The sequence below is a fragment of the Drosophila teissieri genome, chromosome X (genome assembly GCF_016746235.2).
Source record: "Drosophila teissieri strain GT53w chromosome X, Prin_Dtei_1.1, whole genome shotgun sequence".
Classification (NCBI taxonomy): Eukaryota; Metazoa; Arthropoda; class Insecta; order Diptera; family Drosophilidae; genus Drosophila; species Drosophila teissieri.
In genome coordinates this window covers 22,609,608-22,627,695 of record NC_053034.1, presented here as the reverse complement: position 1 = coordinate 22,627,695, position 18,088 = coordinate 22,609,608, and the positions used below count along the sequence as shown (strand labels likewise).

At 43.0% G+C, this 18,088-nt stretch overlaps 1 protein-coding gene across 1 annotated transcript; it reads right to left on the bottom strand.

Annotated features, from left to right (window-relative positions):
* Positions 1-1,864: 1,864 nt before the first annotated feature.
* Positions 1,865-3,568, bottom strand: LOC122624985. Its single transcript, XM_043804795.1, has 3 exons — positions 3,382-3,568; positions 2,356-3,215; positions 1,865-2,296 (listed from the first exon to the last, which is right to left on the bottom strand). The coding sequence occupies exons 1-3, from the start codon at positions 3,566-3,568 to the stop codon at positions 1,865-1,867; spliced, it is 1,479 nt and encodes a 492-aa protein (XP_043660730.1).
* Positions 3,569-18,088: the final 14,520 nt, after the last annotated feature.

The following is an 18,088-nucleotide window of genomic DNA, read 5'->3' as shown; positions in this document are numbered from 1 at the left end:
TATTAAGTGTTACTGGTTTGTAGGGTAGATTAAGTTCTAGGCTGAGTTTGATTGTTTGGTCTATTATTAGTGTTATTTTGTTTTTTGATTTTTTATGTTTAACGAACATGTAAATTGGTGTGTTTTTGGAAAAAATTAGGTTTTGCGATAGCTCGGCTATTTGAAGGTCTCGTCTCATTTCTAAAGAGGGAATAATTGATTCGTAGAGTAAGTTATTTATTGGGGTAGAGCGATAGGCTCCGAGGGCTAGACGGATTGCGGAGTTGAATGGTGTTTTTATTTTGTTTATAATGCTTTTGGATGCATGGCCGTATAGAAACAAACCATACTCTATTTTGGCTATGACCGTTGCCTTCGCGACATCTAGTAGTGTATACGTGTTACAATTAAATTTAAGACTAGATAGACATTTTATTATATTTAGCTTGTTGTAGAGTTTGGGTAGAAGTAAGTTTATGTATGTGTTCCACTTATATTTTATATTTGTTTATGGTCATTCCTAGAATTTTTAAGAAAGTAACTGTAACATACAACGAATGTTTTTGAAGCGAGCAGATGGAGGTGTGAGAGAGCAGAGGATTGTGTGGGAGTAAGAGAGAAGCTGCTTTCGCAAAGGCTCGCACAATCGATTCTATTTAGTAATTAAGTATATGCATTCGCGTGCAGGGATAGGGAAAAAGAAAGGAAGAGACCGGAGAGAAAACAGGAAGAGAGTGGCAGTAGGCAACAAGTTGTGGATGCTGAGTTGTTGTTTAGCACCCATTAACCCCACCCTACCATGATCGCTTGCTACAGCCAAGGCTGGCGATCCCAATAAAAAAATATTTAGTTCGACTTCATTATATAAACAATTTTATTTCTTATAGTTTCTCATTTTATTCTCTTATTATTTTAATTAGAAATAATAAAGTTTTTAAAAAATTTAATTTATTCATTTTTATTTATTTATAATTGGCAAATTTTATGTGCGATACGAAATAAAAAAAAAATAAAACCAAAACTCTGCTATGGAAAATTAGAAGGTGAAGTAAATTTATAGAAAATAACCATAATGTAATAAAACATGAAAATTAAATATAAGCGTGCATACCTGAATTATTTCTAAGAATTTTAATAAATAATTTAATATTTATAAATATTCAAAAATAATTTTATAATGTTAACTTTTATTTTTCGTTAAAAAAGATGCTCAAAGAATTAGAAAAATTAATTTCACTTCCAAAGAAAAACAATGATTTAAAAATTACAACAACCAATTTCTGTCAGTGCATGCCATCATAACAAAACTGTTTTCCTATAACGAGGAAATATTTGGCATAATCATGGGCATACACTGCCAAAATCGCTGGTTGAGAGGAACTTTTAAATATTACATTTATCGTTAAACTCTAATTATACCCGTTACTCGTAGAGTAAAAGCAAAGACATTAGAATAATGTCTTTGGTAAAAGGGTATACTAGATTCGTTGAAAAGTATGTAACAGGCAAAATTCTGCTGATAAGAATTTTGGATTTACGCAAAGCGAGACTTTAAACTGTAGTGGCACGACTTATCTCTTCGAATGTTGAAGTGGTACTGTTCAGCACTCAATTGGTTCAAATCCTTTTGGCGAATATGGAAAGTTTGTTTCCACTTCACGCAAACGTCATCCGCGCAATCTCGCTTTAAAATTGCTTTAATGACTTTGACAACGGCTTCGTCAACTTCAGTAGGAATGGAACGATGGCTTTGGATGCTGCTTTTGATTTTTGTTTTCTTCCCAGGAAATCTTTGGATAATTAGGTTAGGTTAGGTCGGAAGACCCTCACGGGGCCGCGCATAGGCCAATATGGCAAATAGCTGTCCGAATGTTTCTTAATGGACCTAGAGAATGTTTTCGCGGTTTTCGAAATCTTTTAGGATCGTGGTATTTTTCGCGAAGGCAAGTAGTTCGCCTGGCTTCTTCCTGGAGGCATCTTCTAGCGATGCCAGAACCGGAGCACCTAGGTAGTTTATTCTTGCCCTTGTTAGGGCCGGACACTTGCAAATGAGATGCTCCAAGGTTTCAATTGCCTCGAATTCGTCACATTTTCGGCATTTGGCGTTATCGGTAATGCCCAGTTTGACTGCGTGTGCCGCAGCTAGGCAGTGACCTGTAAGAATTCCCACAGTCTGCAGTCTTTCCTTGGAAGATGCAGCACGTAGTGGCTGAGTATTGCGTTGCGCTCTTTGCACATGATTTTTGAAACTTTGCAGGTGGTGGAAGTTCTTCTCCATCTGCTTTTGGCTCGTGTGTCGGCCCGTCTTTCCAGTTCGCTTCGGAGCGTTCCAAGGGAGACAGGAACGTTTTCTGATCTTTCATTCGCCAGTCCGACGCCTTCCCTGCCCTGGTGGCTGGGAACCCAGTAGATCCGCACTGACGTGGTCGTGCTAGGGATATCTAGTGCCTCCCTGCTTGCCAGTACACTTTTGGAACTGACCGCTGACGATTGCATGGATCTTATCGCCGCTTGACTGTCTTCGAACAAGTTGACCGCTTCATGTGGGGGGTCAATGCTCTGCGCAAGCTCTGCCGCTTTCCCTATGGCGAATACTTCCGCGTGGAATATGCTGCATTGGCTTGGTAGTTTATACGACAGCCGCATATCAGGGTCTGTACAGTATATGCCCGCTCCAACTCCTTCTTCCATCTTGGAGCCGTCCGTGTATATATTGAGGTGTTGAGCATGGTGCTGACATGTTTTCCAGTCGTCTGGTCCCATGAATGTTGTTGTTCTTACATCCGGGCACGTTCTGGTGACCATGTAGTCAGATCTACCGCTCATGTCTCGACCAATTGAACTATGCCCGAGTCCTTGTAGAGACATATTCCCTGATGCAACTAGGCGTTGTGCAGCCTTTCCTGCAATCATTTGCGCGTGGATGTCTAGGGGATCAACTCCAATAATAGTTTCGAGTGTTATTGTGAGGGTTGACCTCAGTGCCCCTGTTATCCAGAGCAGTGCCTGCCGCTGAGTTCCCTCCATGAGTTTGTTGTAAGTCGGCTTTTCCATAGCCTGCCAACACACTAAGACTCCATACATCAGAGTTGGACGCACCACCGAGATGTAAACCCAGTGCATTAGAGCGGGTGAGAGGCCCCATGTGCTGCTAAGCATCTTCTTGGATGCATATAGCGCTATGGTGGCCTTTTTCACCCTCTCTAATACATTGGGCTTCCATGTCAGCTTGCTGTCTAAAACAATTCCGAGGCACTTGACTTATGTCTTCGGGGTTAGCCTGGATGAGTTAATCTTCGGGGGGGCCCATAGCGGCACCTTGTATCTCTTGGTGAAGAGAATGAGGTCCGTCTTGTCCGCGTTGATAGTGAGTCCTACCTTCTTCGCCCACTCACATATCACCCTGAGCGTTGATTCCATAATCGAGCTGAGTGTCGATGAACACACTCCCGCTTATGTCGTCAGCATAGGCCGTTATCTTTGGGGCCTTCCTCTCGAATCTCTTGATCAGGTATTCTACCACCAGATTCCACAGGAGAGGCGACGGGACCCCGCCTTGCGGCGTGCCTCTGTGTGCTCCTTTCACCATGGATGCAGTGCCCCAATCGGATTGTACCCGTCTTCAGCTTAGAAGATTTCTTATCCACAAACTGATAGCGGGGGGCGTGTTGGCCGCTTCTAGGCGATCCATTATAGCGTCTGTGGTGTTTCGGATATATCCACAAACACTCCGAGAGCATATTTTTGGTTATGCAGGGCTTTCTCAATGGTGGCTACTAATGATTTATCTTCACTGATTTACCTTTCGTGAAAGCGTGCTGATTGGATGACAGTAGTCGTCCCACATCGTTTCTGATGTATATGTCCAGCAGCTTTTCTAGCGTCTTGATTAAGAAAGAGGTGAGACTAATCGGCCTGTAATCCTTGGGGCTCATATGGCTGCACGTCCCTGCTTTTGGCAGGAAGACAATCCTAGAGGTCCTCCATTGGATAAGAATATAGCCCGTGCTTAAGCATGCTGTGAATATAGCGTGTAGCCACGGGGTGATCACTTCTTTGCTCACCTGTAGCACGGCTGGAAATCCATTCCATCTAGTCCCGGTGCTTTTATTCCCGCAAAGGAGTCTATAGCTTTGGATAATTGGTAGCGCTTGTTTTTGTAGCGCGAGTGAAGCTTACCTGTTGGATTTTTGTATTTGGTCCGATTTATATAATAAAAGTCCTGTAAATAAGAAAAGGGGTTATCTGTACATGCGTACAGATTCGCTTATTGTTTAACATATTTGCATACGTTAAATATAATTTTACCTTTTTATTCGATTTCGCACCTTGTTTGATTTTTCGTTGGGAAATATATAGCAAATCTCCTCGACCAGCTTTGGAAGTTCGAAAACTTTTATTTATATATAATCATTGATGGCTTACTCCACTATAGTATTGGTGAGCCAAATTCGTGTTCATTTTCTAACAATAATGAACGAATGCTCTGATACCATAATAGGAATAAAATTACGAAATAAATTCTCAATTCTTCGTCTGTAATATCTTTAAGTAATGACAGAATCATTCCAGCTTCTAAAAAAATTAAAGAGAAGAGGCTTACATAAACTTCGGGCTTCCTTGCAAATTTGTGTTTGCCTATGCCTTTACGATTTTATGTGTTATTAGCAAGTCGTTAATTCGTTTTATTGTAAATGTTTGCATACATATGTATGTACATACATATGCGTGCATCCGAACACGTGCGTAAGCCAGCAACGCTGTTGCCAGTACTGGCAACATTCTGCGCAGAAATACTATTTCGAGTATTTTGGAGAGGATTGCCAGCAGACTAATCGAATCATTTTTTTGAAGCTTTACTTTTAATAAGAACTTAATTAATTATTTAAGCTTCAAATTGGCGAAGCTCTTGTTATGATAGGGTTCGGTTTAAGTTTGGTTTAGTGTGCGTATATGTATATATCCAGTCTTTAAATAAAATGGTGATCAAAAGTTGTCTGTCAGTAATGTGTACAAACGAGACGGGAATAGTGAGGGCAACATCACACTATAAAAGAAATGGCCGCCCCAGCATGCAACTGCGCCATTGTGTTTTGTTATCAATGCGTTAGAAAGGGACAGATAGTGAGTACTGGGATGTTTGTAATGGCGCACAGAACAGAGATGCGCACGCTATTACTTTTTAGCTCTTCTTGATATCAATGCGTAAGAAAGGGACAGATTGTGAGCACTGGGAAGATCGTAATTGCGCACAGAACAGTGATTGCTATTCAGCTCATTTTGATCTATGCTTATAAACTATATAGGTTTTGAAAGCTTATGTTGGAATACCCCATTCCTATACAGAAATACCATTTCAGTTCAAACAAACGGTGAACGATAACAACCTTGCCGAAGCCCGTCGGCAGCTAAGAGACATAATGCCATTTAAGGGTGATCCAGAAACCCTCTACACCTTCATAAGCAGAGTGGACTACGTGATTTCACTCTACCAAACTAACGATGGGCGACAACAGAGGATTCTACTTTGAGCCATCGAAAGGAACTTGGATACACACGTAACACGATCTTTGGGACTTCCGAACGTCGAAGATTAGCCCTTAAAGCGAGACTAATAGCAGAATTCAAACCCCAAACACTGCACTACAAGCTATTGGAGAACTTCAGGGAGATAAAGGATAAAGGAAATCTGAGGGCATTCTGCGAAGAGACGGAACGACGACGTCAAATCTTGATTTCGAAATTACATCTGGAAGAAAACCAATTAGAATTTCTTATTTGTCTTCAAGCAATATAAGATTCCATTAAAACACTGATTAGAAAACTACCAATACAATTATATACTATTTGGGCTCAACATGATATCACAGACTTAAGATCGGTAGTTACTATTGCACAAAGTGAAGGAATTTATGAAGAAAATATTAACTTTGAATTAAATAAAATTCCGGAAATCCGTAATAAAAACTCAAATCCTAATCTGAATCCAAAATCGCACAAATTCAATACAAATACCCAAACTCAATATCGAATCTTAATCAATACATGCAACCATTTAGACCCACCTATTGACCGAAAATGAGAGTGAAAGATGAGAGGAGACAAAATCAGAGTCGAGAAAAAAACGCAATGTATAGACTTCTGAATACCGTTCTAATAATTGGTGGGATATTTATATATATTAAAGTGTATATTTAATTTAAATTTGTTGATTTTAGGATTTGGTAAGAAATTAAACTGTCGCTATAGGCAACGCCAACGCGTCCGTTTTTAATTATTCGTCTATTTGTAATAAGAATTACTCAAATTACACGGGATCATTATGGTCGGAAATACCCTGGCACGCGCCTGTCAGAATTTTCGGTTTCGTTTTCCGTCACCCCTTTTCTTTTCCATTTGCATTCAATTGTAAAAAGTGACAAGTGGTGTTTGTTTAAAACATTTTCAACATTAAATATATAAATCCGGTAAGTAAAGTTTTTCGTGTGGATAAATTAGCATAGATAATGCATTCCAAACTGCATGACATTGCGAAAAGTCTTTAAAATACATATTTGTACATAAGCGCAAGAAATGTAAAGTGCTAAAAGAAAATATAAGAATGTGCACAGAAAAAAAACAATGGAATGCAATTGTGATGTTAATTTTATTTTAATTATAAAATATACCACGCCCAAGTCGAAATTAAAGTTAAAAATGGGCCGCGCTATTTTTTAAAGATAAGTTTTCATGCGCCTCTATTTTTATTTTGGCATACAATATTAAAAAAGAGTAGCATAAAAATTTTAATTTTGATTAATCGCACGAAAAAATCCACAACAAAAGGCCACTCACAATATAAATATTTGTTGGAAAAAACCGCGCGAAAAATAAAGTCTTATTAAAATTGCGCCGAATAAAAATATTATTTTAAAAATATTGCGCTTAAGGGGTCTACCTTCGCGGTTTGAAAACATCGAATTTTTTTTTTTCATATTTCTAATTTAGACATAACTAAAAACATGCCCTGTGAAGGATTTGATCGAAAGCATGCTGGTTTACGAGATATCGAGGATCATGCCTGCAATGCCTATTTACATCGCTCAGAAGCGTATCATTTATCTTTAAAAGCGTTTTCCCAAAAGTAGTGTTTATCAAAACGGTCGTCAAGATTTCTTCGAAACTATAGAAGATATCCTAAATCTGTAAAGCGTCACTTAATCACAAAACATCTGGCTATGGCATGACACAAAACATGGTCAAAAAGAGCTTTTTTTCATACCGCTGCCTTTTGTGAAATTTTCAAATTTTGATAAAAGCGCCTGTAATTCCATAGTCAACGTTCTTAAAATTAAGTAAAAAAATTTTTTTTGATTCAAGGTTCTGAATCTGAAATATCATTACGACCGTTTGACCTCGTTCCACCGGCAGTGGTGCATTCAACGACGCGCAAACGGCAAATTTCACGACAATTTCATCCGGTTTTTTTTATATATTCTTTGAGTTAAAGCATTAATTAATCAGATAAAAAAATGTTGTTCAAATATCATGTGTAGTTTTTTTTGCAATCCATCCTTGCATGAGAGGCCCAAAATTTGAGCGCGACGGTAGACGACCCCCTTAAGGAAATATAGCAATTAAGCCAAAATATGGTTTTGAACGCGACATTTTTAAAACAATATTTTTATGTGACGCAATTTTATTATTAGTTGCTATTTGCTGTGGACTTCTTCGGTGTTAATTATTATATTCTATGATTATTTTATAATAGATCTAATAATAAATTAAATAATATAAAAAATAATAAATAAATAAAAAAAAACAAGAGAGAACGCTATAGTCGAATTCCCCGACTATCTGATACCCGTTACTCAGCTGGTGGAAATGCGAAGGCGAGTCTTTTTTGCGGTTTGTGGGCGTTAAAGTGGGCGTGGCAAACAGTTTTTTGGCCAATCGATAGAACTTTACAAGACTAATACAAAAATGAAAAAATATCAAAACATTGTTCAAAAGTGTGGGCATGGCAGTTTTAGGCGGCTTGTGGTTTGCGTTAGAGTGGGCGTGGCAACATGAATCGACAAACTTGCGCTGCTTCTATGTCTCTGGAATCTCAACTTTTTAGCTTTTATAGTTCCTGAGATCTCGACGTTCATACGGGCGGACAGACGGACATGGCCAGATCGACTCGGCTACTGATCCTGATCAAGAATATATGTATATACTTTATATGGTCGGAAACGTTTCCTTCTGCCTGTTACATACTTTTCAGCGAATCTAGTATACCCTTTTAGTCTACGAGTAACGTTTATAATAAATAACATTCAATTAAATACGAAAAAAAATTAATTCTTTTGTCCTCATTAAAATTAGCAAAGGAAGAAAATGGTTGGCTCTAAATGTATTAATAAATTAGCAGCTAAGGAAAGGGAAAAAATTATGAGGCGGTGTGCTCTAGAAAGGCCCAATCAAATTGAAAGCGAGGGTATAGGTGAAGTAGCAGGGCCTAGCACAACAGTGAATACGGAATCTTTGGATCCACTTATGGGGGAAGATGAGATAGGAGTTAGTAATTTTGATGTAGGTAGCTTAGATGCACATGTTCGTGATAGCTCTGACTTAAATACACAGTTAAAAAGGTGCTATTTAAAGCATAAGCCAACACGAGGATGTGCCATAGAACTTATTGAGATTTTAAATGCTCATAAGTTGAAAATTAAGCCCTTTTATAAATTTAATTGTTTTGATGAACCCGATATAAGTAAAGTAGCGGGCGGCTCCTATTTACATATCGGTTTAGCAAAACAATTAAATAAACTATCAGTGTTTCCCCATTTGCCGGACGTACTGATCATCGATATAAACATTAACGGACTTTCAATTTTTAAGAGTTCTACTGCACAATTATGGAACATTTTTCTAAGAATAAATAACACCATGACCCCGTATTGCCAATTGGAGTTTTTATGGGACTAATAAGCCTTTTAATTGCGAAGAGTTTTTATCTAAATTTGTGTCCGAAACTTCCGAAATTATTAAAAAGCGTTTAACAATTTCTAATAAAAAAATTGGTTTGGAAATTATAGCCATAGTTTGTGATGCTCCTGCTCGAGCATTTATTACTGGCACGCCTGGACATACGTCTAGTCATGGTTGCAGCAAATGTACCCAGGTAGGACGAAAAGTAGATTCTGTATTGACATGTAGCACTGAACGTGGTGTATTGATTAAAGAAGAAAACTTTAAGAACAGGACATATCGTAACCACCACAAAGTAGAATATTTAAGTGTTCAGTCCGCTTTAGAAAAACTTGGAGTTCTAATGGTAACTCAAGTCCCTTTAGATTGCATGCACCTTATTAATTTGGTGGTTATTCAAAAATTAAAAAAATAAAATAGTGGAAAATAATATAGAGCAAGAATATTGGGTTTCCAAGTCTTGGAATCAGCAAATATCCCAATGTCTGCAATCGATGAGGAGCTGCGTCCCACAATAGTTTGCTCGAAAACCAAGATCATTGGATGAATTGCCACAGAGTTTAGGCAATTTTTGCTATACACTGGTATTGTAGCTCTTAAAGATACAATTAATGATGACCAGTATTACTTATTCCTTTTGCTGCAATGTGCTTGCAGGCAGCTTCCCTCTCACTTGCAACGAGAGTCAAACTTAAATAATGCTTAAATATGTTGGATATATTCGTGAAGAATTTTCCAATGATTTATGGAAAAAGTATTGTTTACTTCATGTAAAAGATTTTTCTGGATTTACTGGTATTTTCCCGAGGAAATCCCGAGGAATACTAAAGGAATTCCCGAGGAATACTAAAAGAAATCCCGAAGAATACCTGAGGAATTACAAAGGAATACTGAAAGAATTCCCTGGAAGTTCCTCTAGAAAACCTGTTCTTATTTTTTGATCCTCGTGAATTCCTCGGGAAAACCCCTTGCTTTTTTTTCGATATTCCCCAGGAGTTCCTCGCCACGAACGCCTGTTGTATGGAAATTCCTCGCCGATTTGTATGGGATTCCTGGAGACTCCCCAGGGATTTCCTAGGGAATCTTTAGGGACTGGTACTGAAGGGAATGTACATTCATTTTTACATTCGCACATACAATATTTGGCGGCAAAATTCCGTCACAAAATTTAATGTTATGAATTTTTAAAAATATATGATTCTATTAATACTTTTTTGTAGGGGGTCCATCCAAACAGGTATGCGTCATATGAAGCTATGAAATCAAAAATGGCAAAAACGGAAGAGGGTAAATCAGAGCCTAAGGAACCAAATTTCTTCTGTTTCCAAAATAAATTCATAATAATTAAATTATATTTTAATAACTTCTTTTTATAGCTAAACAAGAAAATATGCGACTATATTGTCGCTGAAATGCTGCCACCATGCACCGTGGAAAATCGCTTTTGGGTGCAATTGCTGGGCGTTCGGTAAATATTCCGTGCCGGAAAACTATAAGGACGATGTTGGATAAACGCAGAGCAGTTTACGAAGACTACTACGGCTGACATTTCGAGTGCCAGCAACTAAAGCTATTTTGGTGTCACCGGGCATTATATGGATTCAAAATTAGATAGACATTCCGTTGTTTTGGCTTGTAAACGAGTACGTTTTTCTCCTACTCATGAATTAATTGGTAAAACATTGACAGGTGTGTTAGATGCTTAGTAGGCAAAAAGAGTTGTTAAGAGAAGGAGGGAATTTCTGATCCTTGTCCGATTTCGTCAAGAGCTGTTGTACCTTCTGAACCTAGAGACCCTTGTGGTCCTGTTCAACCCGGTGTTTCTGCTGCACCTTGTATAACTACTGAATCTTGTGAACTTAGTGAACCTTGTAGGCAGTGTGACTTAGTGAACCTTGTAGGCAATGTAGACTTACTGAACCCTGTGAAACTAAGAGACCTTCTCAACCTACGAAATGGGATGTATCTTGCAATCCTAAGAAACGTGTCAAATCCGTTAGGTTTGCCCCGGAGGTTGAGGATATTGTTGGAACTGTAGGTGCGTCCCCTTATGATATTGATTTACTGTTGCAGACTGAACAGATAAGGGATTCCGAAATACGTCGAGTGCGAGAGAAGTTAGAGATTGGGGAAGTTGAAAATTTTGTGTTGTAAGATGGAATAGTGTATAGATCCAAAGAATAACGAGAAACTGTGTATGTATGTTCCGAGCCGAATGAAGGAAGATTAATTAGGAAATTCCATTAAAAATTGACACATGGATAAGTGTGTCAATAAACTGAGAGAAAAATATTGGTTTCCTGGTATAAGAAGTAAGGTTGATCTGTTTATAAAGAATTGTTTACCGTGCATTATACATTCAGTCCCGAAAAGTATTCACAATAGAACGCTTTATAGTATACCTCAAGCTTCGGTCTCGTTTAATACGATCAATATTGACCACCTAGGTCCCCTTCCGTCTATAAACTCGAAAAGAAATTATTTGTTGGTGATCATTAATGCGTTCACAAATGTTGTTGAATTATATCCTGTCAACTACACTAGTACTAAGGCAGTAAATTGCTCGGTAGAAACATTTTTGGAATACTATAGTCGGCCTCGTAGAATCATCTCCGATAGAGGCACGTGTTTCTCTTCCATTGAGTTTCAAGAGTTCCTTGAGTCCAGAAATATTTATCATATTAAGGTAGCCACAGCGGCCCCTCAAGCAAATGTTGGGAATGCACCTATGTTGGGAAAGCTATCAGAGCCCCTAAATCAAGCCGATTGGTATAAGCTGCTTAACCGTGTAACCGCTATAAACAATTCCGTGCAGTGTAGTACCAGAAAGAACCCCAAGTACGTTGCTATTTGGAAGAAAAATGTGGTCAAGAGAAACCGCGATGTCTAGATAAGGAATGAAGCAAATGAGAATATATGTATGTCAATCACAAATCCGAAATAAAACCGCATACGGCTTAAGGCATACGGCACCGGCGTTGTACAAGGTTGATGATTTTGTTGCTATTCGTAATGTTGATGTGACGCAGAGCTTTGTATGAAGTTTGCACCCAATTACCGTGGGCCATATAGAGTAAATCGTGTTTTTCCTAATTATAAAATAACTAATATTGACAATTGTCAGCTGACGCAACTCCCATATAAGGGAATCTAGGCTGGTAGGCTTAAACCATGGTTGCAAGTGTGTAATAAGACTGTAATAAGAATGTAAACATCCCATTTTGAGCTGCGCGCCTTGGTTATATATTGTTATATATATTATTATATATATTGTTACCGATGTTAGGATACTGATATATAATGTTATCGATCTATTGTATTAAGGTTAAGAAGGTTATTAAACTTCTTCGGACATAAGCACCGAAGAATCATTGTCTTCTTATATTTTTCACACGTCGTTCGCTGAATACTCTAATGACAATTATTCTAATATAATTATTGTGTATTATTATGTACATAGTTTGGGCTATTATTATTTCTATGTTGAATTCGAATAATTTTTATGTTAAGGCCATGCAAAACTAGATTTGAGTCTAAGAACTTCTAAAATGAAGGGCATATTTTTTAATTTTTACAATGCATGTGCATACGTAGTGCTGTCGCTGTATGCGTACAAAAGAGCTGCTGGCTCTAGAGCTCTTCGCTCTCTGGCTTTTTAACAAACCTTTCGAGAAAGCCTTTAGCCAGCTCTAGAGCCAGCACAAAAAAAAAGTATGGCGTTACGCATCCTGTTATTCAAATGTCTTTGGTGTATGCATACCCTTGAAAAGAAAAATCAAATGAATTCCAATCATCTTAACTGGCCAATTTCCCAACATTTCTTACACTCGTATTTATAATATTTAAAAAGATGATTAAATATAAAAATAAACACGTGAGAACGCTATAGTCGAGTTCCCCGACTATCTGATACCCGTTACTCAGCTAGTGGAAGTGCGTGGTAGAGAATTCAACACTGACAGTTTATGGCGGTTTGTGGGCGTTAGAGTGGGCGTGGCAAAAAGTTGTTTGGCAAATCGATAAAAATTTACAAGACTAATACATCAAGAACGCCGTCTCAAGAACCACAAAGAACCCTATGGCTATGTTCTTTGTAAATTTGGAGCCTTCAAGCAACAACAAAAAGGTGATCGAGCTTAACAGGCTCTGCCACGCTGTGGTCTCCATTGAGGAGCCCAGAAAGTTCAATGACCTGGTGCAGTGCTACCGCTGTCAGGCTTTCGGGCATACCTAGAGGTACTGCAGATTGCAGCACACTTGCGTAAAGTGCGGTGAAGGGCATGCCTCTATCGAGTGCACTAAGGCCAAAGACGCACCTGCCGCATGCGGTAACTGCGGGGAGGCGCACACTACGTCATGCCAAGGCTCCAAGGCTCATGCCCCCAAGCCAAAGGCTCCACCACCGAAAGTAGTCCATACACCACCAGCGACAACCAACAACGCCACATACACTGGCTTCACTGGGTACCACCAGCAGCAGCAACCCAACCACATCTTCAGCCAACAAGGTCGCATTGACCAGAAGGCAGCGTTGGAGGAGAGAATAATGGCGCATGGAGAATATGATGGCCTCAATATTCTCCCAGTTTAAAGACATGGTGATGGCCATGTTCTCCTGTCAGAGAACCATGCCATGAGCACACAGATAGTAACCTGGAATGCTAACGGCTTGGCGATGAACAAGCCAGAAGTGGAGCTCTACCTGAAAACCAACCAGGTGGATGTGATGCTGGTGTGATGTGTGAGGCAGGCTTTTGACACGGCGTGGCACCTCGGCCTGCTATTCAAGCTGAAGCAACAGTCGCCGGCCCCATACTACATGTTCCTTAAGGCATACGTCGAAGAGAGGAGGTTCTACGTGAGGAGCAGTAACTCCGAATCACCCCAACACGTGGTGAGAGCTGGAGTACCTCAGGGCAGCGTACTCGATCCTGTGCTGTACAGCATATTCACTTCAGATATGCCAGTATCTGAAGACAACAAAATACTGACATGCACATACGCGGACGACACAGCGCTCCTGTGCTCTGATGCAACTTCTGCTTTGGCAGCGCAAGGGCTGCAACGCGAGCTGGACACGATTCAGCCATGGCTGAAAAGGTGGAACATCACCATGAACGCTGACAAATCCACCTATGCCACAGTTTTGCTCAGACCAGGCAACTGTCCACCCGTCCAACATACCGTCCACTGCGAGGGCCAAGTACCTGGGAATAACCCTGGACAAGCCTCTCACGTGGAAGGACCACATAGGGGAAAAAGTAAAGCTCATGAGGCACAAATGCCGCTCAATGACCTGGCTCCTGGGCAGACGAAGCACGCTACCCATTAGACACAAGTTACTGCTCTACAAAGCCATCATAAAGCATGCTTGGACATACGGTATTGAGCTTTGGGGCACTGCATCCCATACAAACATTAAAAGACTACAGAGAGCAGAATGCCGCATTCTGATATTTATCATTAACTGTTCTTACTACGTGAGAAACACAACAGTTAAAAGGGACCTCAAAATGCAAAGTGTCGCTGAGGAATCCAGGAAAGCTAGCAGGAGGTACCTTGAGAAGCTGGAAAACCACCAGAATTATATTGCAATCAACCTCCTTGACAACAGCCTACAGCGCAGAAGGCTCCGAAGACATCACCCACCAAAGGCAGGTCTTTCCGGATTCCCTAAAGGAATCCTTTGATGACCCTAGCTATCAAATATAAGATTCTCTAGGGAATCTACATAACCGCCCATGTATCACAAAATTTTATTGATTGCCCTCTTGGGCAGATGTCAATAAAGAATCTGTTATACTAAAAAAAAAATTAAAAAATCTACTTAGTGACGCGCATGAATGGATTAACGACGGACGTGTTTTCGGTACGCTCGTATTCAGATTGCGAAAGCTAAATTTTCTTTGCGAAACAAAGATCGGAAAGTTGAGTGGTTGAGTGCTCCCCGGAAGCCCCTGGTTTTGGATTAATTTGCAATAAGTTATCCGGTACTGCCAGACCGGTATATTGGTTGCGCCAATCTACCAATAGGTACAGCTCGAGGAGGAGCCACGATCGTGTTAAGTCCGATGGAGAGCAACAGTAGCGCAAGTGCCTTCAGCGCCAGCAGTGCGACGCGGAAGTCGGGACGAGGCAGGCGTAGAAGCCATCAGGCGTCGAAGAGCTCGGCACCTACGCAGGCTAAGCTCGTTGCTACGGCCTCGCGTGGTGTTCCCGAACCTGTAGGAGCGCTGGACGAAGCGCCTTCGTCGCTGGAGGACCCGGCCTGTCTCTGCTGCCAATACTGCCCCCATCGTCGTCAGCTTCGTTGCCCCCGCAGCTGCCCCTGCTGCTGCTCCTGTTGCTGCCCCCGCAGCTACACCTGCTGTTGCCACCGCCACAGCTGCCTCCGCTGCCGCCCGTGCTGGGCAAGCAGCCATGATGGCAGAGCTGTCGGCCACGCAACGAATGGTGAGAAGCAGCTTTCGCAGCCTAGGAGGAGTTAACACTGATGAGCTCTCGTTTGCCATTAGCCGCTACGATGAGCTGGTGATGGCGTTGATGCTCCGGTGTGGAGAACTGGAGACGCGGTTGGCTATGCCGCCCCCACCGCCGCCGTCTATGCCGACATCCGCCAGTTCGCGTTTTCCCCAGATGCCTCAGGCTGCACCCATTGCGGCCCCGCGGACCACGAAGGTTCGCGAGACGTGGTCAGCAGTGGTGAAGTGCGACGACCCAGCGCTATCGGGGAAGGCGATAGCCGAAAAGGTGCGCATGATGGTTGCACCCTCCCTCGGAGTCAGGGTGCATGAGGTGCGTGAGCTCCGCCGAGGTGGTGGAGCAGTTATCCGGACTCCTTCAGTCGGAGAGCTGCAGAAGGTTGTGAACTCTAAAAAATTCGCCGAAGTAGGGCTGAATGTGGCGCGAAACGCGGCCGAGAAGCCGAAAGTCGTCGTCTACGACGTCGACACAGCAATCGGCCCCGAGGAGTTTATGCAGGAGCTCCACGAGAATAACTTCGACGGCGAGATGACGGCCTCGGAGTTCAAGAGGTCGGTGCACCTGGTCACCGACCACGCGGTGACTGACGGCGCCACCGTAAACGTGACGCTAGAGGTCAGCGACAAGGCGATGGCGAAACTAGATGTAGGCCGTGTCTACATCAAGTGGTTTTCTTTCCGATGCCGATCACAGGTCCGGACATATGCCTGCCACAGGTGTGTGGGTTTCGACCACAAGGTCAGCGAATGCCGCCAGAAGTCCAATGTATGCCGCCAGTGCGGGCAACAAGGCCAAAGAATCTGTTATACTAAAAAAAAATTAAAAAATCTACTTAGTGACGCGCATGAATGGATTAACGACGGACGTGTTTTCGGTACGCTCGTGGTCAGATTGCGTAAAGCTTAGTTTTCTTTGCGAAACAAAGTCGGGAAAGACGATAAATCGGTGGTTGAGTGCTCCGCGGAAATAGTGCGATTATTTACGCGAGTGTAAGGCCTGTGGTTTTGGAACAATTCGCAATAATTTATTGCAAAATTTTCCACTGAGAACAGCACGTGGTTCCAGGCGAGCTTTCGGACAGCTGTTAAACAGCTGGGCCTGTCGGCTTGTGTCCGCGCTACCAGCAATCAGCTGTTTGGTTGTTGTCGCTGCTACGGTCTGTGTCTTGGGACGGTTCGGTGCTGCCAGACTGGTACTTTGGTTACGCAAATCTGCCAATAGGTGGAGCTCGTGCACCAAAGCAACCAACTTGTGACAGTGAGCGCGCAATTTCCGGAGTCGCCAGAAGGAGGAGCCACAATCGTGGTAAGTCCTATGGAGAGCGACAGCAGCGCGAGTGCCGCGAGCGCCAGCAGCGCGTCGCGGAAGCCGGGACGAGGCAGGCGCAGAAGCCACCAGGCTTCTAAGAGCTCGGCAGCTACGCAGGCCAAGCTCGTTGCTGTGGCCTCGCGTGGTGTTCCCGAGCCTGTGGGAGCTGGATGAGGCGCCTTCGTCGCTGGAGGACCCCCGGATGGTCCCTGCTGCCACTACTGCTGCTGCCCCTGCTGCTGCCCCTGCTGCTGCCCCTGCTGCTGCCCCTGCTGCTGCCCGTGCTTCTGCCTCTGTTGCTGCCCCCGCCGCTACACCTATTGCCACCGCCACCGCTGCCTCCGCTGCCGCCCGTGCTGGGCAAGCAGCCATGATGGCAGAGCTGTCGGCCACGCAACGAATGGTGAGAAGCAGCTTTCGCAGCCTAGGAGGAGTTAACACTGATGAGCTCTCGTTTGCCATTAGCCGCTACGATGAGCTGGTGATGGCGTTGATGCTCCGGTGTGGAGAACTGGAGACGCGGTTGGCTATGCCGCCCCCACCGCCGCCGTCTATGCCGACATCCGCCAGTTCGCGTTTTCCCCAGATGCCTCAGGCTGCACCCATTGCGGCCCCGCGGACCACGAAGGTTCGCGAGACGTGGTCAGCAGTGGTGAAGTGCGATGACCCAGCGCTATCGGGGAAGGCGATAGCCGAAAAGGTGCGCACGATGGTTGCACCCTCCCTCGGAGTCAGGGTGCATGAGGTGCGTGAGCTCCGCCGAGGTGGTGGAGCAGTTAGCCGGACTCCTTCAGTCGGAGAGCTGCAGAAGGTTGTGAGCTCTAAAAAATTCGCCGAAGTAGGGCTGAATGTGGCGCGAAACGCGGCCGAGAAGCCGAAAGTCGTCGTCTACGACGTCGACACAGCAATCGGCCCCGAGGAGTTTATGCAGGAGCTCCACGAGAATAACTTCGACGGCGAGATGACGGCCTCGGAGTTCAAGAGGTCGGTGCACCTGGTCACCGACCACGCGGTGACTGACGGCGCCACCGTAAACGTGACGCTAGAGGTCAGCGACAAGGCGATGGCGAAACTAGATGTAGGCCGTGTCTACATCAAGTGGTTTTCTTTCCGATGCCGATCACAGGTCCGGACATATGCCTACCACAGGTGTGTGGGTTTCGACCACAAGGTCAGCGAATGCCGCCAGAAGTCCAATGTATGCCGCCAGTGCGGGCAACAAGGCCACACCGCGGCAAAGTGCCAGAACCCGGTGGACTGCCGGAACTGCCGTCACAGAGGGCAACCCTCGGGGCATTACATGCTCTCGGATGTATGCCCGATATACGGCGCGGTGCTAGCGAGGGTGCAAGCTAGACATTAA

Excerpts from the sequence above, each read along its gene's own strand:
- LOC122624985 (XM_043804795.1), bottom strand. The coding sequence starts at position 3,568 with ATGGTGAAAGGAGCACACAGAGGCACGCCGCAAGGCGGGGTCCCGTCG. Across the intron at positions 3,216-3,381 it reads TTATGGAATCAACGCTCAGG|ACAGCAAGCTGACATGGAAG; the intron begins GTGATATGTGAG and ends GAATTGTTTTAG. Across the intron at positions 2,297-2,355 it reads GCCACCAGGGCAGGGAAGGC|CGAACTGGAAAGACGGGCCG; the intron begins GTCGGACTGGCG and ends AACGCTCCGAAG.